The sequence below is a fragment of the Mauremys mutica genome, chromosome 12, assembly GCF_020497125.1.
Source record: "Mauremys mutica isolate MM-2020 ecotype Southern chromosome 12, ASM2049712v1, whole genome shotgun sequence".
Classification (NCBI taxonomy): Eukaryota; Metazoa; Chordata; order Testudines; family Geoemydidae; genus Mauremys; species Mauremys mutica.
Genome location: NC_059083.1, coordinates 63,708,292 through 63,731,592, shown reverse-complemented (window position 1 = coordinate 63,731,592; position 23,301 = coordinate 63,708,292). Strand labels below are relative to the sequence as shown.

At 41.8% G+C, this 23,301-nt stretch overlaps 1 protein-coding gene across 4 annotated transcripts in view; it reads right to left on the bottom strand.

Moving 5' to 3' along the window:
• Positions 1 to 23,301, bottom strand: part of B3GNTL1 (UDP-GlcNAc:betaGal beta-1,3-N-acetylglucosaminyltransferase like 1) — a 329,218-nt gene that overhangs the window by 72,620 nt on the left and 233,297 nt on the right. For all 4 annotated transcript variants that reach the window (XM_044983307.1, XM_044983308.1, XM_044983309.1 and 1 more), the window contains one exon: positions 7,258 to 7,353. In XM_044983307.1, coding sequence (XP_044839242.1) covers positions 7,258 to 7,353 — 96 coding nt within the window. The remainder of the gene's footprint in view (positions 1 to 7,257; positions 7,354 to 23,301) is intronic.

Sequence of the window (23,301 nt, the reverse complement as noted above, 5' to 3'; positions counted from 1 at the left end):
AGTTGCACTAAAAGCCATCCAAGTGATTAAATGGAAATAACATAATACAAAAAAGTTATAGAATGAACTTCCAAATCCTTATTGATCAAAATACTTATTCCTAGAAAGACCCAAGAGTATCTCATAGAAGGTTCTGAGCTAAATTTTAAACTTACAGCAGCAGCCTGTGCTGCGGTGTTAGCAGCATATTGCTGGATATACATCTGGCACAAGAGACATTCTGTCTCAAAGAAAGTTCTCTCACTTCAGGCCAACACACTGTACTGAAAGGGACTTTTTATGGCTCATATCAGCAACAAGAATATTCTTGCTAAAACTGCTGCCTTCTAGAGCAGTGGCTCTCAACCTTTCCAGACTACTGTACCTCTGTCAGGAGTCTGATTTGTCTTGTGTATCCTCAAGTTACACCTCACTTAAAAACTACTTGCTTACAAAATCAGACATAAAAATACAAAAGTGTCACAGCACAGTATTGCTTATTTTCTCATTTTACCATATAATTATAAAGTAAATCTACTGGAATATAAATATTGTAATTACAATTTCAGTGTATAGTATAGTGAGCAGTATAAACAAGTTGTCTGTATGAAACTTTAGTTTGTACTGATTTCGTTAGTGCTTTTTATGTAGCCTGTTGTAAAACTATGCAAATATCTAGATGAGCTGCTGTACCCCCTGGAAGACACTGTGTACTCCCATAGTATGTGTACCCCTGGTTGAGAACCACTGTTCTAAAGTTTACTGCTGATGAGAGCATGTGTGCTTGTGGACCGCTATCCAATGGCTCGAAGTTGAAGCTAGATAAAAAATTGCACCTTGCCTAAATGTAGCTGTTAGGGTAATTAAGAATTGGAACAATTTACCAAGGGATGTGATGGATTTCCCATCACCTGAAGTCTTCAAATCAAGATTGCCTGTCTTTCTAAAATATAAGATCTAGCTCAACCACTAAATACGTCCTTGAGACAGAAATTATTGGGTGAAATTCTATGATCTGGGGTATACAGCAGGTCAGTCTAGATCGGGGGTAGGCAACCTATGGCACATGTGCCGAAGGCGGAACATGAGCTGATTTTCAGTGGCACTTACACTGCCCGGGTCCTGGTCACTGGTCCAGGGGGCTCTGCATTTTAATTTAATTTTAAATGAAGCTTCTTAAACATTTTAAAAATCTTATTTACTTTATATAACTAAACAATTGTTGTATGTATTATAGACTTATAGAAAGAGACCTTAAATTAGAGTGAATAAATGAAGACTCAGCACACCACTTCTGAAAGCACCCCTGGTCTAGGTAATCACACGGATCCTTTCTGGCTTTAGAATCTATGGAATTATGTCCCGTTTGTAGCTAACCATGGATCTACAGCTACACTGCATACTACAGTATGTCTGGTGGGTCTAGCAGCTGGCACCACATGCACTGTGGCAGACTGCCATCCGTTATTTCATGCCATCTGGGGTCATTCCATCTTGCACACCTGGCTGTAGCTTCTTATGGTATGTCTACACTGCAAAGCAGAAGTGTGATTGTAGCATGTGTAGGCAGATCCATGTTAGCTTTAATCTAGCTAGCACAGATAACACAATAGACACAATAGCATTACAGATGTGGTATCATGGGCTTCAGTATGGGCTAGCCTGGTTGCTAGCCTGTGCTGAAGCCCGTGCCACCAAGTCTGCACTAAAACCAACACAGGTATGCCTACCCATGCTGCAATTGCATCTTAACTTTGCAGTGTAGACATAGCCTTAGATGTTTCAAGCAAGCTAGATTTGTGGGCATTCACTGAATTTTTTTTTCAATCATAGAATATTAGGGTTGGAAGGGACCTCAGGAAGTCATCTAGTCCAACCCCCTGCTCAAAGCAGGACCAATCCCCAGACAGATTTTTTTTGCCCCAGTTCCCCAAATGGCCCTCTCAAGGATTGAACTCACAACCCTGCGTTTAGCAGGTCAATGCTCAAACCACTGAGCTAATGCTGAGCACTGACCGACAGAACATAATCCGAAATCTCTAGGATACAGGCTTGGTACTCTACCTTTGCAAATTTTACATTAAATTTTTCTGTCTTAAGGAAATCTTGTTAATTTTACTTCATGAAACTGTTTTTTTAATCGCCCTTAGTTTGACTTCCATTAGGATAGTCACCAGAAATAGGCTGGAGGACCCATTAGAAGCCACTCCATTAAATTATTGCACTGAGTAGTATTTGAATTGGCTTCTCTTCAGAATTATCCAAAACACTCTTACGTCCCTTAATCTTTCTTTAGATCTGTGACTCTGTCCCTTTGCTCATACCCTGATAAGGCCTTTAAATCATTTTGCCCTGATTATAAAACAGGAAATCTGTGACAATGTTATATTTGCTTCAGTGTTTAGGAAATAAAGGGTTACTAGAGACTCTGCACATTTTCTTTCTTCTAAAAGAAAAACATTTCTGCTCTTCTGGCAAAGAGCAATTAAATTAAACAAGGAAAAGGTGAAAGCCAAAGGGTCAGGGCGGGGTGAATTCTAAAGGGCGCTTAATAATACACTAGCAAGAAATGTCTTTAGAAGTGGGGGAGGAGGTGGGTTTTCAAATACTATGTAAGTATAATTTATCATTGGTTCCAGCACTTTCTTTTCTTCCTGGATACTACTCAAATACTGATCTCTGTTCAGCTTTAACTATACTATGCCAAGAATATCAGAGCCTGTGTTTTGTCCTCATTTTTCCCCAGAGCACCTTGACAGTTCATTTGACAGCCTGACAATATTCTAATTCATGTTCCAAAACCCCACAAATTTCTTCTTAACCTTTCAGCTTCCGGGGCTTATTATAAATGCTTGGTTTCTTGAGGGAATTCTGACAGCTCTCTTCTGGCCCAGAAAAATGGAGAAAGGTATTAGCGAGCCCCACAAAGGCTATAAAGCTCCTTTAAACATTTGGAATATTCATTGCATTCTCCTGTGCACCAAGATGTATATCAAGATCACCTCAGTTCCTTCTTTCCATGACCCTTTATCACAGGAACAGATCAGAGCTGAGAGCCAGCCACTGCATTCTGAACTGCAGTTTGTATTCAGAAATGCTAGCTGCTCACACTACATGATTACACCTGGGGCTCATTAAAAATAATTTCCCTTTGTTTGCACTTTTAGATAAGTTTTAAAAAGTGGCAAGACTTGCGTAAAATTCTAGTCTGGATACACTTAAAAAGGAATGTTAAGGTTGGGGGTGGGGTTAGCGGGGCAGGATAGACAGAGAATTTAGTTAGAGCAGAAAATATTTTACACTGATCTGCCCTAGGAATCAGGGATAAAATGATTGTGGTGTTTCTCATTCTAATCTCATGGTTAAGTTAGTCTATATAAAAGCACAATTATGCAAACTGCCATTTTTTATTCTCCTTTGTTCAGTAGAAGTTTGAAGAAAGAAGAGGAGTGTGCTGGTTAGGCAGGCCAGAAAAGATTTTGGTGTTACCTATGTCTTATGTGCTTTAAGTATCTCAAAAGTATTTACCAGCAGTAAATTAGGGTATCTTAGTGTAGTAATTGTGTAGCGATTAAACACTTACAAATAGTTCACACAAGACATTAGAATTAAGAAAATGTTGGCCAGGATGCAGGTTATTTGTCTTTTCCAAAAGCACCACGGGAATTTTTACTTGGATGTCCACAAGAGACAGGGCAAAGCTCTGTAGTCGAATGTTTCATCTGAAGAAGGGAGGATATGTTTAGGCAGAGCTATGTGCAGACCCATAACTAGAATAGCAAAAGATGTTGTTGGCCAAAGGTTGAGGTACTCTGATAAAGATATATAGTGGAAACTTCACATAGCACCAGCCTCCACTATATCTGTCCCTGGCCAAGGCTTTCTGTCCCCCAAGTTTTGAAATGTACCAGTCATTTAATGATACACTGAAACTGTACATAAGGCTGGAACCCTTCATTCTCTGTGTGTGACATATGTGAAGCCAGTGATGGCTTTTTAACAACATTTCTATGTGTTGGAATAAACTTACAAGCAAGGTGCCACAGACTTGATCAAATAAATTAGATGGCATCACACGCACAAGTTTCCCAAACAGAAAACTTTCACATACTAAGCTCAAAAAGTGTAAATAAAATTTTGCCACATGTTCCAATAACAGAGGTCTCTACATTTAATTTGTGTGTGATGGATGCACTCCAGGAATATTCTCTCTCTTCAGTTTTCTCATAAAGTTCTTCAAAAATATGTTCATTACATCACCATCCTCCTACCTCTGGATGTACTGTAGAGAGGACACTATCCTAAATAAAGTGGTTGTCATTAAAATCTTTACACTCTTGCCTAGATTTCAGAGGTATTCCATATAGCTCAGTATACTGTGAACACATATTAAAATCAGTTATTTGCAAGGCAATTATATAAAAGTTAGTAGCGATCACTTCAGCTTTACCGGATAACTTGCTTTTTCTACTTCAAAATATTTCAGTCCTGGCTCTTGTAATTAAATAACTAAATATTCTCCTCACTTACATATAATTGAACTGAACAAACATAATTAAATACATATAATAGTGACAGCCATTCCGCTCTCCTTATTTGCACTGTGTAATAGGATTTTTATCATTGTACTTAGATAGTGCACAAAGTATATTTGTAATTCTGGCCTTTGATGTACAGTCAAGATTTTTAATCACAAGTAGACAAGTCCCATTTCAGAGAAGTTATTTATAATTCTGTTTGGCTATTGTAATAATGCTAATACTGAGAAAATATGTCTTCCTAGTGAATGAACATCTTGAAGGAGAGGAAGTTTGTTAATAAAATGAAGTCTTTGTAAACAAATGCTTTAAATTTCCCATGAAGTATTGGAACAATTACATATATTTTACCAATAAGAAGGATTTACACATTAGTTAACATTTGATTATGTTCTTCAAATCACAACCTCTCCAACATTTGACATATGAAGAACAGGTGTTCAGATTTAATTCCAAGTGAGAAATGCAGCTTTTTGGTATGGAAACAGTTTTGCAAATAGAAAGACTAGAATCTAGAGATTTCTTGATCTATTTCTCTGTTTACTGGCAGCATCATGACACCTGTAGATTGCATAATTAATACTAACTCAAGAAGGTGGAGGGATGTGATTAACAAGTCAGATGATGAGTCAAGTCAGCATATACACACACAAAGAGAACCCAGTGTTGACCAATAACACTGTTCCCATTGATGTGTATAGCAAATCTCCTATTTATTCCAGAGGGAAGAGCTAAGCCAATGCTGTGCACTTCTGAAAATCCCACCTCAATGGTTAAGGATGAGATGACTTGGAAAATTGCTGCTTTCTTCCCTTGTCACAATCCTGCAGTTGTGGGCAGTGGAAGCGTTTGAATGAAAGACTCCTGGGTTTAGACATGAGGGGGCTATTAGCAGGGCATTTTCTTTGAAGGTCCCTTTCTTTGGCCTCCAGAACTCAATCCCCTCTGTCTGCCAGAGCCTGGATTTGTTGACCTCCTGGACACCCCAACAAAGCTACTCGTACCCCACCAGGAGTTTGGGGAGGGAGTAGACTGTGGGAAATGAGGCCAAATTTAAGGATTTTTTTATTATTATTGACTGGCAGGTAATTATTAGAGCTATATGTGCATGATCTATATTATAAATCCAAAACCCCTTAGACTTGGCATTGATGCCATTTAAGCAGATCACATTTTACTCACAGGAGGCACATATGCTATAAAATAAAATAAAAAAGTCGGAAGGCATAAAACCCAAACCAAACCAGCACGGTTACATGGCAAGGTTCAAGAGGTGATTTAAGTCAAATGGGTATTCTTCAGAAAACGGAAAGTCAACCCCAGGGTAAAGCAAGCGAGAGAGAGAGACAGAGAGAGAAAAGTCAGTATGGTCTGTCTATTGGATAGGGCATTGGTTTGACTCAGGAGACCTAGGTCCTATTCCAAGCTCTCCCACTGACCTGCTGTGTGACCTTAGGCAAAACATTTCACCACTCTGTCTTTATTTCCCCTCCCACCCTTCTCCGTCTTTTCTATGTGGACTGTAAACTCTTTGGGATAGTGATTCTCCCTCACCATATATTTTTACAGTGCTTAGCACAATGGGGCCTCACTGTCAGTTGGGGTCAGTAGGTGGTACTGTAAATTCAATAACAGCAATGAAAATAATCTAGTGTTGTAATAAGTAGTACATAAATTAGAGTAGGAATTACCTTCAGCAGTACTGCAGTGCTACATCTGGGAGTATTAGACAGAAGAATTCAGAAACGAAGTGGAATATAAGTGTGCTTGTTAATTACCAGAATGTCCTTCCATCACACAGGATATATCTACATAGCAGCTAGGAAGTGTGACTCCCAGCCCGGTTATACGTACATTGCAAGTTCTGTTTGAGCTAACACCTAAAAATAGCAGTGTGTCCGCAGTGGCACAGGCAGTAGCTCAGGTTAACTGCCCAAGTTGTACCAAGGAGGTTGTGCAGGATTATACTCAGGTGGCTGGCCTGAGCTGCTCTCTGTGCCACTGTAACCACACTGCTATTTTTAGGTCCTACTTTGAGCACAGTTAGTGCATGTATGTCTATCTGAGCTGGGAATCACACCCCTCAGGGCTGGTCTACACTAAGGGGAAAAATCGATATAAGATACGCAACTTCAGCTACGTGAATAACGTAGCTGAAGTCGAAGTATCTTATATCGATAACTTACCCGTCCTCACGGCGCGGGATCGATCTCCGGGGCTCTCCATATCGACGCCGCCACCGCCGTTCGCGGTGGTGGAGTTCCGGAATCGATATAAGCGCGTTCGGGGATCGATATATCGCGTCTAGATGAGACGCGATATATCGATCCCTGAAAAATCGATCGCTACCCGCCGATACGGCGGGTAGTGTAGACGTAGCCTCAGCTGTTGCATAGATGTAACCAATGTTGTTTCAGTGCTGTGCACCAAAGCCTTAACTCTAGAAACATAGCAAAAAAACGGAGGAGTGTTTGTTGATGAACTGAAGTCTTTTCTGAAATTTGCAAGGCAGAAGAGGAAATGCTTTTCCTAAGTTTTATCCCCTACAGTATTTCAGTTTAGTTATCCACACATGAACTAGCATTCTAATTGTACACACTTTTCACTGTGGCCCATTTAATAGCAATAGGAAAAGACCACTTGAGAGCGTAACCCTACCAATTGTCCTGCTGACTAACACTTCTTAACAAAACGGAATCAAGAACGGTGTATCAATTTTGTTTTTATCAGTTGCACTCACCTTCCCACCCTCATCAAATTTGCCCACGTGACAAAACCATTCTCGGGAACAGAACCAGGTAGGCATGATCACAGTGGGTCCATGGGAGGTAAACACCTACGGAAAAAATGTGATAAGAAACAACCTTAGTGAAAAGGAAGAATAGTTCCTAACAGATACACTCTTTGATAATAAAGTTTATTTTCATTTATTAACTTATGCCCTGGTCCTGCAAAGACTTAGCCTTATCTTGAACTTAAAACACATCAGAAGCCCCATTAAATTCACTGAGACTACTCAAGTACTTAAAGTTCAGCACCTGCACAAGTCTTTGCCGAATCATGGCCTAAGAGATTAAATCTAATATTTCCTACTTCATATACTGTAGCACTGTGACTGTTCCTATTAGTAATAGCAAGTTTTACAGCAAATCCAAAGATCTTGAAACTATAATTCAAGTTTTGAGAGATCCACCAAAACTGAAAGTTCTACTGGTTTTACTAAAAATACTAATCTTAATAATGAAGGTACATATATAATGGAAAGCAGGGGCGGCTCTAGGCACCAGCAAAACAAGCTGGTGCCTAGGGCGGCAAAATCTAGGGGGCGTCCCTTGCCGCCGGGGAGGGCGGCAGGCTGGGCCGGCGGACCTGCCGCAGTCATGCCTGCGGGAGGTCCACCGGAGCCCCGGGACGAGCGGACCTGCCGCAGGCATGACTGCGGAGGGGGCGCTCGTCCCGCGGCTTGGCTGGACCTCCCGCAGGCATGACTGCGGCAGCTCAAGCGGAGCCGCCGGACCCGCGAGCCGTCCGCAGCCGCGGGAGGTCCAGCCGAGCCACGCGGGACCAGCGGTCCCTCTGCAGTCATGCCCGCGGGAGGTCCGCTGCTCCCGCAGCTCCGGGGCGCCTCCCGCGCATGACTGCTTGGGGCGGCCAAAAAGCTAGAGACTCCCCTGATGGAAAGTCTGTGTCCAACTCTAGGACTCCAGTGTGCTTTCAAAAAGCACAAAATTACAAACTTTGATCTATCTTCTATGATTTTCTGTGGAAAATTGGGGAAAGTGAAGTACAGCTTGATTTTAAACCAGAACAATATGTAAACAGTATTTAATGCTACCTGGTTAAACTAAAAGTCTTGGAAAGAAACAACATCAATGTAGTTATTTTTAATTTTTGAATGCTCACAGCTTCAGTGACTAGCACCAACACAGCCAGGAACTGTACATAATCAACCTTTGCTGCCTTAAACAAACATGCCATAAACACAACTATGAAATAAACCAGAATATCCGGATTATGTCAGGTAAACAAATTATGACTTTTATTACAAGGAAAAATACCTAGCAAATCAGGAGACTGAACTTGTCAAACAGAAATCTGAAGTTAAAAAGGCATATTGTGTCTAGCTCCAAAGAAAGTTACCTGTACAAGCAGGTTTATGGAAACAGAAAAATAAAAAACAAATTTATTGCCAGTTTCAATCACTAATGAAAATATATTGGTCTCCAGAAGATCATTTCAAAGTATACTATAGATGAAATAATTAATATTACTCCGCAGTTAAAATTCGCCAACTCAGTTGCATAAATTTAGCCTTCTGAATCCATAGTTAGATACCTGTTGCTCTTATTAACTTCAATATGAGCTGGGGGTGCTCAGTTCCTCAGGCCACTTTTCTTTTCAGATGGATAAATAGGGGTTTAGGATCTTAATTTTAGGCCCACAGATTCAAATCTTTTAAATTTAATTCTGTATTGAGGCACCTAGGGATGGTATTTTCAAAAACATCTAAGTGACTTTGTAACACAAGTCCCACTATAAGGGCTTATCTTCACTACTGGGGTAAGTTGACCTAAGTTATGCAACTCCAGCTCTGTGAATAACATAGCTGGAGTTGACATAGCTTAGATCAACTTACCCCGGTATCTTCACTGCGCTGCGTTGACGGGAGACACTCTCCGGTCAACTTCCCTCACTCTTCTCAGAGAGGTGGAGTACTGGGGTTGAACGCAGAGTGCTCTGCAATCAATTTAGTGGGTCTTCACTAGACCTGCTAAATCGACCCCTGCTGCATCAATTGCAGCAGCATCGATCTCCCCATAGTGAAGACCAGCCCTAAGTCAATAGTCTTGTGCTGAACAGAAATGGTCTGCCTTTCAGAGGGGCTAAGCACCAGACACTCCCAGTGAAGACACTGGGAGCTGAAGGGCACTCAGCATCTCTGAAAAATCAGACCACTTTTATTTAGGTGCTTAAATATGGATTTAGGCGCCTAACTTTAGGCACCTAAGTCGGAAAATCATGGCTTATATGTATAAGAGTGTAATATGCTGCCAGTATTTTCCTGTTAAACAACTTGTTAGCAGCTGTTGATTCTGATGGGAGATGCTGAGCCTGGCAATTGATTAGCAGGTGTTGATCAGCTGACTCATTATTGCAAGTACTTATTAGCTCCACCATGGATACCAAGGAAATGGGAGTGCCCAAGGTGGAACTGCAGGATGAAAAAAGCTTAGGAAGAAAAGTTGGACTGCAACTGAGTGGAAAACTGTTTGTCAATAAAGCAAAATTCCAGAAGGGGGACAAGTCCTGAGCCTGTTTGGGGTATGCTAAATGTATTTGAAGGTGAAGGAGACTGGAAAAGCCACTTGCTCATTAAGGCCCTGATTCAACAGAGCACTTAAGCATGTGCTTAACTTTAAGCAATGCAAGTAGTCCAATTAACTCCAATGAGACTAATCAGATACTTAAATGCTCTGTAAAGAGAACACTCTCCTAAGGGTTAATGCTGATATTTTGGACAAGTTTTATTTCATCACAACATAGAGAACACCTAATGAAACTGGTTATAAGTAAGGCTATGTTTTAGTCATGGGTATTTTTAGTAAAGGTAATGGACAGGTCACAGGCAGTAAACAAAAATTCACAGCCCATGACTTGTCCTATATAACCCTGAATAACTCTTGGGTGCTCTGGGGCAGGGGCGGCCCAGAGGCACCACTGCAGATACGTGTGTGTGTGGCCTGGGGACCCCTGCTGCTGCTGGGGGGGAGGGGGCTGGGAGGGCTGACAGGTTCCCTACCTGGTTCTACGGGGCTCCCCGGAAGCGGCGACATTTTCCTCAGCTCCAAGGTGGAGGTGCAGCCAGGGGGCTCTGCGCACTCTCCACGCCCTGAGCGCTGGCTCTGCAGCTCCCATTGGCCAGGAACCACGGCCAATGGGAGCTATGGGAGTGGCGTCTGAAGGCAGAGGCACTGCACAGAGCCGCCTGCCCGCACCTCCATATAGGATCTGAGGCACATGTTGCCACTTCCGGAGAGCTCCCCCAAGGTAAGCTCTGGCCAGAGCCCTCACCCCCTCCTGTGCCCCAACCCCCTGCCCCAGCAGTGAGCTCCCTTCTACATCCAAACTCCTGCTGCTGCTGGGGAAGGGGGCACGGTGGCTCGAGACTGCCCCAGCAGCAGCCAGTGTGGCTGGCCCTGGGCTGCCCCAGCTGCTCAGGTGGCCCCTAGGCCAGGAGAACCGGCTGCTGCAGAAGTCCCGGAAGGTCAGGGAATCCATGATTTCTGTGACAGACTCACAGCCTTATTTATAAGCCAAAACAAATCCCTTATTACATGTATGGACAGAGCATGAAAATGTTCTTTGCATCTCTTGCAAAGATTTGTTCTCACATATGCACAGTAATGCCAATATTTTTATGCAATTTATATACACTGAACTGTAAAAGTACAGTACTGACAATTTACATGGGCATTCAAGCAACATTTTAAGGACAAACCAATGTTCTGTATTTTTCTTTGGAGATGCAAATAATTTTTACAGAGTTAGATTGAGAACAGGACTAAAATTAATATAATGATAGATGTATTAACTTGAGCAACACCTGGTCATGCCAGTAAAGTTATTCATAGTGAAAACAATGGGGAGTGAGTTGGATGACGACTATGGAAAAGGAGACAAAGAACTTTATTATTTATTATCCTGAAGGAAATTGTCCCAAGCAATCACTGCATGGAAGCTGTACAGTTACTGACGCATAACTATTTTTTGTTCTTAGCTCTTTAATTCTCTGCATTATTGCTCCATAAGGACGGCCATACTGGGTCAGACCAAAAGTCCATCTAGCCCAGTATCCTGTATTCAGACAGTGGCCAATGCATGGTGCTTCAGAGGGAATGAACAAAACAGCCAGGGACGGCTCCAGGGTTTTTGCCGCCCTAAGCGGCGGTGGCCGGAGGGGGAGGGGGTGGGGGTGGGAGAGAAAAAAAAGCAGCCACGATTGGCGGCACTTCAGCAGCAGCTCTACCGCAGCCGCTTCATTCTTCGGCGGCAGGTCCTTCCCTCTGAGAGGGACTGAGGGACCCACTGCCAAATTGCCGAAGAGCCGGATGTGCCGCCCCTTTCTGTTGGGCGCCCCAAGCACCTGTTTGCTGTGCTGGTGCTTGGAGCCATCCCTGAAACAGGTGATATATCCATTGTCGCCCATTCCCATCTTCCTAATTATTTTTGTTGCCTTTTTCTGTACCTTATCCAATTCCAATGTATCTTTTTTGAGACGGGGTGATCACATCTGCATGCAGTATTGAAAATGTGGGCATACCATGGATATATAGAGAGGCAATATTATATTTTCTGTCTTATCTATTTCTTAATGATGTTAGCTTTTTGTACTGCTGCTACACACTGAGAAGATGTTTTCAGAGAACTATTGACAATGACTCCAAGATCTCTTTCCTGAGTGGTAACAGCTAATTTAGGCTCCATCATTTTATATGTATAGTTTGGATTATGTTTTTGCAATGTGCACTACTTTGCATTTATCAACATTGAACTTCATCTGCCATTTGATTGCCCACTCACCCAGTTTTGTGAGGTCCCTTTATAACTCTTTGCAGTCTGCTTTGCACTTAACTATCTTAAGCAGTTGTGTATCATCTGCAAATTTTGCCACCTCACTGTTTACCCCTTTTTCCAGATCATTTATGAATATGTTGAATAGGACTGGTCCAAGTACAGAACCTCGAGGGACACCACTATTTACCTCTCTCCATTCTGAAAACTTACCATTTGTTCCTATCCTTTGTTTTCTATCTTTTAACCAGTTACGATCCATGAGACGACTTTCCCTTTTATCTCAAGACACCTATTTTGCCTAAGAGCCTTTGGAGAGGAACCTTGTCAAAGGCTTTTTGAAAATCTATGTACACTATATCCACTGGATCACCCTTGTGCACATGCTTGTTGACCTTTTCAAAGAATTCTAGTGGATTGGTGAGGCATGATTTCCCTTTACAAAAACCATGTTGTCTCTTCCCCAACAAATCATGTTCATCTATGTGTCTGACAATTCTGTTCTTTACTATACAGTAACTTCTTGCATAACATTGTAGTTATGTTCATGAAAAATGCTACTTTAAGCAAAACAATGTTAAGTGAATCCAATTTCCCCATAAGAATTAATGTAAATAGGGAGGGCTTAGATTCCAGGGAAATTTTTTTTCCCAGACAAAAGACTACACACACACACACAGTATAAGTTTTAAACAAACAATTTAATACTGTACATAGCATTGATGATTGTGAAGTTTGATTGAGGTGGTGAAGTCATAGGGTGGAAGAAGGCGGGAACTTTCCCAGGGAATGCCTTACTGCTAAATGATGAACTAGCACTTGGCTGGGCCCTCAAGGGTTAACACGTTGTTAATATAGGCTCACACTCTACAAGGCAGTATAAATGGAGGGAGAGGAGACAGCATGGCAGAGAGAGACAGACACATACACTCTGTGTGTGAGAGAGATGCGCATTGCCCCTTTAAGTACACTGACCCCACTCTAAGTACATTGCCTTTTTAATAAGTAGATTAGCAAATTGAGACAGCAGCTGCTGCCAGCAAGCTCCCTCCATCTTGAGCCCTGTCATGTCTCCCCCGACCCCCCAGAGATAAGGTACAGAAGCGGGGGGGGGGCAGGAGTGGGGGGAGAGGGACATCCTGACATTAGCACCCCTCTTCCCCCCCCCTCAGGAAGCAGGAGGCTCCTGGGAGCAGCTCCAAGGCAGAGGGCAGGAGCAGCACACTGCAGTGGGGGGAGGGACAGCTAACTGCCCAGCAATTGATAGCTTGCGGGGTGGCTGCCGCATTAGGAAGCTGATGGGGGGGCTGTCGGTCCACCCTGATTCCAAGCCCCCACCAGCTAGCTCCAACGGGCTGCTCTTTCTGTAAGCAGTGGACAAAGCAGATGGCTGCCAAACAACTTTATAAGGGAGCATTGCGCAACTTTAAATGAGCATGTTCTCTAATTGATTAGCAAGGTAACAACGAAACAGCGTTAACCGAGATGACTTTAAGTGAGAAGTTACTGTAGTTTCAACCAATTTGCCCTGTATTGAAGTTAGGCTTGGCAGCCTGTAAGTTGCTGTATCGCCTCTGGAGCCTTTTTTTTTTTTTTTTTTTTTTTAAATAAAGTGGCCTCACGTTAGCTATCCTCCAGTCATCTTGTACAGAAGCTGATTAAAATGATAGGTTACAGACCACAGCTCCATGTTGTAGAACAGATTTTGACACAGATATATAATCAGCTTGATGAAAATAAAGTTAGTTTAACTGCTAAAAGTTACAGAGCACACAAAGTTTAAATAAAAATGATATAAACAAACAAAAAAAATGTTAGCACACTATGAAGCAATAAAAGTCTCCCACAACCCAAAACATTCTGTTCCAGTGCTTTTAAAAGCTAGAAGCTGAATACCTGACATCAAACCAAATGACAGACTGAAATATTTTGTTTCTCAACCTTCTAAAATTATAGTGTAGCAATTTCAAACAAAAGATATGATATGCAACAGAAAGGATGCATTGTAATTTACAACATGTTATTACCAGAATCACATCACTTCTGATTGATGCACTGTATCTGCTTTTAAAAAGAAATCCAAAACTAACAAATAAAATCAAATCACTTACTTAAATCAAACAAGCTGAACTTTTGTTCCATATGGTGGGTGCCATTTAGGAAAGTCTAGCGTTATGATGGAACAAATGTCTAGCAAGTTGAAGGGCACACATTTCAATGCAATGTTTTTAAAACTTACTATTGCCATATATAAGAAAAATATGAAAACTATTCAGATGCTTGCCTATCCCCCACAGGAACTTTATCAGGATGATATGTAGCAAATGTAAAGAACAGTGACCAAAAAATGACCTTTGTAGTTCTAGATCAAAATTTTACATGGGTAATGTAAACCCTTCCACTCATGGATGTGTACATATTAATGAAAGAATACTCAGTACCTTGCAAGATCAGAATCTATGATTCTCTGTGCGAGCCAGCGGCATTAGCTAGAGATAGTATGTACAACCCTCATAGGTAAGGAAAGCACCATTGTCTAGTGAATAGGGCACTGGAGTGAGACTCAAGAGGCTTGGGTTCAATTCCCAGCTCTGCCACTTCAATGCCCAACTCTGCCACTGATTTGCTGGGTGACCTTGGCCAAAGTCACTTCCCTCCCTGTGGCCTCAGTTTATCTATCTATAAAATGGAGAGAACACCTCTCCTTTGTAAAGTACTTTCAGATCTGTGGGTGTAAAGCACTATGTAAGAGCTAAATATTAGGTCCAGATGATATATTACAGCACACAAAGGTTAGAGTGGCTGCAAAGCATCCTACATTGGATCAGAGACATGTAGCTATGGAATCAATTATAAAACCAGTGCTTGCAGGTGCACATTTTTAATGCTACACCTGTAAAGAAGGGAAGATATAGGAGGCTGCTGTCGCCTTGGAGTGCAACTGAAAGTAGGTTGGGTACTTTATAATGGAATTTCCATATTTTCAAATGTTGGGTGTTTTAAGTTTAGTGCTAATTTTTTAAGATGTTTTTTGAAAACAACATTTTTGCTTTCCCTGCCTTGACCCCATAAACCAATTCCACACTCTAAAGTCCTTCCCAAACTAAGTAGTGCTCTAGAATTAGAGTTGGTTGGGAATTTTGCCAGTTACTCAAAAGAAACGTTTTGTGGGAATGTACCAGTTTCAACAAAGCTTTTATTGGGAAGGATTCTCAGGTCCAGGATAGAATTTTGGGCAGGAGAGTTGGGTGGGGAAAAAGCCTTTTAAAGCACAGTAGCAATTATTATTACTGTAGCCCCTGCAAGCCCTAGTTATGGACCAGGACTCCACTGACCATTACAATGGTTCTGACAGTGTTTCCCAAAGTTCTGAAAGCTGAGCCTGCTTCAGAAAATAAAAATCTATCATGAAATCCTACCGTGTGCAGTTAAAGACCTACCCATTCACATATACATCTCCTGCAGCATTGGAACACTCGGTTATGATTTGGTTCAGACAGATGCGAGAGCCTTTGTTTGGCCTGCTCCGGATTTGTCCAAACTATTTTTCATATCCCCTGTCATTGTACATTTGTTGAAACACTGCAAAGTTGGTAGAATGGATTAATAGGGTCTGCAACAAAAACATTCTGCAAGTTACCTGGTCCACGTTTTATTGCTGAATTGTTGTTTTTTCTTTTAGACTGCGATAGTTGGAACCAGAGAAACAAACAAGACATTCTCATCATACCCAGAATGTTAACCAATAAAAAATCTCCACAGCGTGCATTACAGCCATACTAACCAACACATTATAAAATTAATGTCAGAGAGATTTGTGACCCCGTTGGTCCCGACCCAAGGCTGCAGCATAGCACCCTCTCCAGGAGCTGTCCACTCCTCCTTGGCTCTGTTCCCCCATTCCTTACACATCCACCACCCAACAGGTCTCATGCCACTTGCTACTGTGCCGCCTCCCGGGGTGCCTCTCCTGACTGTTTCCCCTGGGCACCACATGCTGAGCAGCAGCCACAGCCTGGCATCCCTCCCCACTGCTGCTTGCAGTGAAGAAAGCATAGGTGGGGTCTCCTGTGAGAGACCCCGATGGCAGGGAGAATTTACTCAGCAGCACTGACTGTCCGGGGTTACTGTGCTTCTGCCACCCCTGTGGTATCAGGAATGCAGGTACTAGGAGCAGAGTCCCAGCAGCTCCACGCACACCAAGTGCCTGTGCTGCCGTCAAACACAATGATGTAACAGCAGCACCTGTGCAGGGAAGAAAGTGGCAGGGCTCAAGGAAAAAGGGACTGGATGGGTTGACAGGGGGTTGGGACTCTGGAGAGAGAGGAGATTTGGTGCTACCTCTGCCAGTAAATAACAATTACAAACACAAGAGGCGAGAGTTTTTTGGTTGTAAACAGGAGTCTCCCAGGTATACTGGGAGACTTGGTCAGTCTCGTTAAAGCAGAGCTATATAATAACTAGGTTTGGTTTTCTCAGAGCCCTGCCTACTTCTGCTTACCAAACAGCTGTTTTATAATTTCCTGTATTCTCTCAGTTCCCAGTCCTGCCTCCCTAATGGACCCTGCACATCTGTGTGAGGTCTACATAAGGAGTTAATTCCCTGCTTACAGGAAAGCAAGCAGAGCCTTTGTGTTCTATCACAAACATCATCAAAAGTCTTGTCATATTTATACTCTATATCAGCTAAAGTTGCTGTTATTTAGGATGTATTATATGTATTATAATTAGTTATAAACTGGCCAAAAGAAAACAATAATTTGTTAAAAACAATGGTACAGGTTAATTATCAGTGAAGGTATAGATCTTAACCAGATATTAGAATTCCTAAGCAATATGATCAAGATTCTGCATGCACCATTGTCATAATCAAATTGTAATCCAGTTACATAAAGTTCCAAACAGAAAATTACATAATTGTACAGGAATCTTCACAATTTAATGAAGTAATCTGTTAAACCATCTACACCTAACAATCTTGTATTGTCAACAGGTTTTGTTCTTAGCAGTAAGTTTCTGGGTTTAGTTTAATCAGATCTGTGCTCACTAATTATTCTTAGTGGAATCACTCACAATTCCAAAAGAAAATGTTAGGAACAAGGGCTGAAAATGTCATAAATTGTTTTATTCCTCAAAACCAGATTGAGGACATAGGTCATATGATATTTTTTAATTACATTAAAATTGTCAATAAAATCACATGTGATTTTAGGCCCACAGAGGTGTGTGCTTCAGGTGATGTCAGTGTCTGATGAGAAACATAAATTCATGTACTCTGAGTGATGTTCATCTGTTTACGGTGGTCTTCAAGGAAAGGATTATCTGCTTACCTAGTGGATCAGAATCCAACATATAGGTGTCAAATGGATAAATGCAGCAGGTGGGATACTTTATCAAATTCTTTCATGCAGGAGCAAAACAGGAAACAGGAGGATAGTTCACAAGTTCACATGAGTAAGATATTGAGTCAGCAACTCTACCTGCCATCCAGCATTTGTGAAAAATATATAGGTTTAGACAAAATAAAGTGATCTTCTCTGATACTTTAAGAGGTTAAGGCACTACTCCAGCTTGTGAGCATACTAGCCTTTCACGTCTGGTGTTGATGTCCAGAATCAGACACGCATCATCATCCTGCCCTGAAGTAGGGAAAACAAAGATTTATCAAACAAAACCACAACACGGTTCATTGAAGCTTTAAAAACCTAAAAAGTGATTCTAGTTTGGTTTGGCTTGTGCAGAATGAGGCCTGAATTGGTTCTTATCAGGGCTGCCCAGAGGATTCAGGGGGCCGGGGGCAAAGCAATTTTGGGGGCCCCTTCCATAAAAAAAGTTGCAATACTATAAAATACTATATTCTCGTGGGGGCCCCTGTGGGGCCCAGAGCCTGGGGCAAATTGCCCCACTTGCCCCACCCTCTGGGCAGCCCTGGTTCTTATGGTATCTGAACTGATTTTGCCCATTCCTATTTCCTTACAGACATTTGTCAGTATCACCAAACCAATGCTAGCTTCACTTTGGCTGTTAATCCTTGTTCCAGAAAAGCCCCAGACTGAAACAGCAGGGGGTGAAACAAGGCCTGCTGAAATGTATATGGAGAGCTGTTGCTTGTACTGCATATAGCAACTGCCTGATACAGGTTTGATTCAAGTCCGCACTACTAATCCTTCAGTCTCAAGACTATGTGAACCTGAAAACAATTGGGGGGGGGGAATTCTCTCTTTTAGACACTAGAAAATTAAGTGATTTGTCATGAGACAGTGAAAGATAAATAATATAAATCTATTATAGGAAAAGTCAGCAAAACTAATACAAAAATTCAAGAGAAGACAGCAAAAAAGATGCGTCCTATCCTGAGAGACACCGAAGCCAGTGAAAGTTAAGAGCACTCCACCCCTTTCAGAAACCAATTTGGGCCAGATCCTGGAAGACTGATCACTCATACTGACTTCTTCACCAATTGTGGACTGACTTCATCAGGAGTCAGTACCCCAGCAGAGGCATTTAGTATCTTGCTGGTAATGCCCAACTTTAGCAGTAGATTAATTGTGAACTGTGTTGTCAAGGTGATAACTTGAAAAGTTTTTTGTGTGGTGTTTCATACAAGATATAAGTTGCTTTTAGTTTTGTTTATTAAACAAGCTTTTGAAAATCACGGTACTTGCCAGTCATCAGTTTTACCTTCAGTAAAACCAGTGTTTTAATTTATCATTGTATAAAGCTTATTATCTTGAACACTCCGGTATAGTCACCATGCCAAGACCTGTAGTATTTCTGACTTGACAGCAAATGCACAGATCCAGTTTTCACTCTGCATACAGGTGTGCCAGTCCTTTTCTCCAATATAAGCAAATAAGCAACTTATCGTAGACTTTAATAGCTAGTTCTTGTTGAACATTTCCAGTTCACATGCTGTGTGTGAATACTCACAAGTCCCAGGTATTTCAATTAAATCAAAGCAAACTATTCTCAATTTGTAAGCAACTCCCCCTACCCTCTTGCAACTCAGAGGCAGAGGCCAGGCATAATAGCAGTCCCCATCCTCTCCCAAGGGCAGGCACTGCTCCCTAGTGCACTAGCCACTCCAGAGAGGCCAGAAGAGGAGACTGGGGTCATAGCTGCCCAAGTACAAGCCTGCCTGATCTCCTGGGTCCATACAGCCCATGCTGCCATCCATGCCACAATGTCAACACTGCTATTTTTAGTGCACTAGCACAAGCGGAGCACACATGTGCCTATCTACTCAGGCTGAAAGGCATGCTCCCAACTGCAGTGTAGACACACCCTTTGTGAATCAAGCCCCCTCTTCATGGAGAGCACTGAAACCAGTCTGAAGAGGGTGAGTCAGACTTATGATATCCTCAGATATAAGAGGATTTGGGCTTGCTAGAAGAATTTAAGTTGGTTGCTTTTCTGTTCCTGAAACTTAAGAGGGAAGCATGTCTAACTTAGCCTGTAGTGAAGTACAAGATAAGATAAGATAAGATTAAATATGCAAGTAGGCTGTTTGTTTTAAAGTCTCCTTTTCTCTAATTCTTACTTCCAACTCCTAAATAAAAATCCTTTGTTTTAAGGAGGCTGATGCCCAATATCACTGGTCACAGGTTCCCGAACCCCCGTCAGAATTGCAGTTTGATAAGCACTGGGTACAGAATAGCATACCTGGGTCTAAGAGTGTAAGAATTGAGATTCCCGTCTGAGACAGGTAAGAGCAAGAGGCCAAACACCTGTGATGAAAAACCAGACAGGGGACAAAGATGCAGTTAGCCCCATAATCAAGACACTTATCAGTCCTAAGTAAGCTGCTTCCTTTTTCCTTGCTGTAGTAGTGTTTTTCTACTATAAGTGAAGATGAATGACTTCACATGACAACAATAACCCAGCCAATAAAATATTTCTATTTCTACAGCCAAACTCTGGTTCGGTGGGAACTCTCTTTGTTTGGTGATCATGGGATGAGAAGAGGATCATATACACATATTAATGCCAAGATTTGAAATTTACTGGACAAACTGGTAAAACCTCATCAAGAACTGGTTCAAAAATTAAGCTGTAAGTGCAGATCTGGCTTCTCAGATGAGATAATGAGTTTATTCTTCATTTTCTGGCTTGCCTTAGGGAAGCTTAAGTCATACTTTTAGCAATCTGTGGCTTTTGAGTCAGTCACATCAGCTTGATTTCCAAAAGCTGTGGGGAGAAAATGCCAACTGACAGGGTGTTTCAGAGCATTCTTAACTAAATGGATAAATTGCCTCGTGTCTCTAAAAGACTTGCGTGGGTGTCTTTATTCAATGGCACAGTGCAGTATGCATCAGTCTATTGAGTAAGTTCACATTGCTATGCAAAAATGTTTATGGAACAAAGCTCCTTCTGTCACTACTCACTGATGCCTCTTCAGTTCGTTTGATTCTGTTGCTTTAAGTTACTGATGTTGAGAACGAGATAGCACTATGTTTTTTATGCTGAATTTCTCAGAAACTGAGCACTCCTCCTTTACGGGCAGCTTTCTTTGGTAGCCTCTAGGATAGGGTTGCCAACTCTGACTGAAGCTATTCTGGGAGATCCCCCCGTCCCGCCAACATGACAATGTCATTTTCTTAAAATATCCTATTAAAATCTCCAGGATTGCTTTCAGTAGTCACCAGGAGATTGATGCCGATTCTGGAAGACTCCAGGCCAATCCTGGAGGGTTGGCAACCCTACTCTAGGATAGAAACCTTCTGAACAGCAAACTAGTAAGGTTGTGAAGGCTTCTGCTATATTAGGAACAACACTGTGACACTGTAGTCTCAGCCTGATGCTGAGCTTTGGCATATAAGAACATAACATAACATAAGAACATAAGAATGGCCGTACCGGGTCAGACCAAAGGTCCATCTAGCCCAGTATCTGTCTACTGACAGTGGCCAATGCCAGGTGCCCCAGAGGGAGTGAACCTAACAGGCAATGATCAAGTGATCTCTCTCCTGCCATCCATCTCCATCCTCTGCCAAACAGAGGCTAGGGACACCATTCTTTACCCATCCTGGCTAATAGCCATTTATGGACTTAGCCACCATGAATTTATCCAGTTCCCTTTTAAACATTGTTATAGTCCTAGCCTTCACAACCTCCTCAGGTAAGGAGTTCCACAAGTTGATTGTGCGCTGCGTGAAGAAGAACTTATTTTTTTTTGTTTTAAATCTGCTGCCTATTAATTTCATTTGGTGACCCCTAGTTCTTGTATTATGGGAATGAGTAAATAACTTTCCCTTATCCAGTTTCTCAACATCACTCATGATTTTATATACCTCTATCATATCCCCCCTTAGTCTCCTCTTTTCCAAGCTGAAGAGTCCTAGCCTCTTTAATCTTTCCTCGTATGGGACCCTCTCCAAACCACTAATCATTTTAGTTGCCCTTTTCTTAACCTTTTCTAGTGCTAGAATATCTTTTTTGAGGTGAGGAGACCACATCTGTACACAGTATTCGAGATGTACCATGGATTTATATAAGGGCAATAATATATTCTCAGTCTTATTCTCTATCCCCTTTTTAATGATTCCTAACATCCTGTTTGCTTTTTTGACCGCCTCTGCACACTGCGTGGACATCTTCAGAGAACTATCCACGATGGCTCCAAGATCTTTTTCCTTACTCGTTGTAGCTAAATTAGCCCCCATCATATTGTATGTATAGTTGGGGTTATTTTTTCCAATGTACATTACTTTACATTTATCCACATTAAATTTCATTTGCCATTTTGTTGCCCAATCACTTAGTTTTGTGAGATCTTTCTGAAGTTCTTCACAATCTGCTTTGGTCTTAACTATCTTGAGCAGTTTAGTATCATCTGCAAATTTTGCCACCTCACTGTTTACCCCTTTCTCCAGATTATTTATGACTAAATTGAATAGGATTGGTCCTAGGACTGACCCTTGGGGAACACCACTAGTTACCCCTCTCCATTCTGAGAATTTACCATTTATTCCTACCCTTTGTTCCCTATCTTTTAACTAGTTCTCAGTCCATGAAAGGACCTTCCCTTTTATCCCATGACAGCTTAATTTACATAAGAGCCTTTGGTGCGGGACCTTGTCAAAGGCTTTCTGGAAATCTAAGTACACTATGTCCACTGGATCCCCCTTGTCCACATGTTTGTTGACCCCTTCAAAGAACTCTAATAGATTAGTAAGTCACGATTTCCCTTTACAGAAACCATGTTGACTATTGCTCAACAGTTTGTGTTTTTCTATGTGTCTGACAATATGCAGAAAGGTGCAGCCAAATTCTTTATCCTTACTAAGATCATATATGAATCCCATGCTTCAGTTAACAGTTTGGATGCTGTTTCACCTGATTTGCACAAAATTTACCACTACCTAGGATATTTTCCATAAACCCATTTTGATTTCCTAGTGACACAAATTTATTTTCTCCACATCATGTTATGCAGTTTGAAGATGCAGCATTCGCATGTGCTCCTCCTGTTTTTGTCTTTATTACTTTTGCTACTAAATGGAAAAGTGAGTCAAGGCGACCTATACCTGTACCACCCTGTGACCTCAGTAATAGGGCTTATTGCCAGTGCTTGGCATAGATGGAGGGGTGTCCTCCTTCTGGCCATCGTTGGTGTTTGTCCAGATTAAAGTTAAAAGATCCCATAGCACTGTGTCAGTGATAAGTGATGTTCTAGACCAGGAGTTCTAAAACTTTTCATTGCACTGCAACCCCTTTCTAACAACAAAAATTACTACACAACCCCAGGAGGGAATGAAGCCTGAGCCTGCCCGTGCTGGCAGGGCTTCAGCCCCAGGTGGGGGGCTGTAACCTGAACCCCACCAGCCCTGGTGACCCCATTAAAATGGGGTCATGATCCACTTTGGGGTCCAGACCCACAGTTTGAGAACCATTGTTCTAGCCAATTTTCTCCTTGTCAGTAAAATAGGCTTGAATGTCCGAAGCTGTATGTGAGCTATAGCTGAGAATTTTACAGCTAATGTTTTTGCTTACACAGTATTGTTGGCATTTCTTTGTAAAGTACTTGGGGATAGATATAAAAGGTATTCTATAAAACAAAACTTTAACTATTCACAGGTTCAGCCACATGATATCTCTGCATTGGACAAAATATCATCCTCATTGCTGATTATTTACAGAGTGCCATAGATGTCCATTAATAAACAAAAGACAGGGTTGCTGCCTCAAGTTGGTTACAATCCCAGTTAGATAC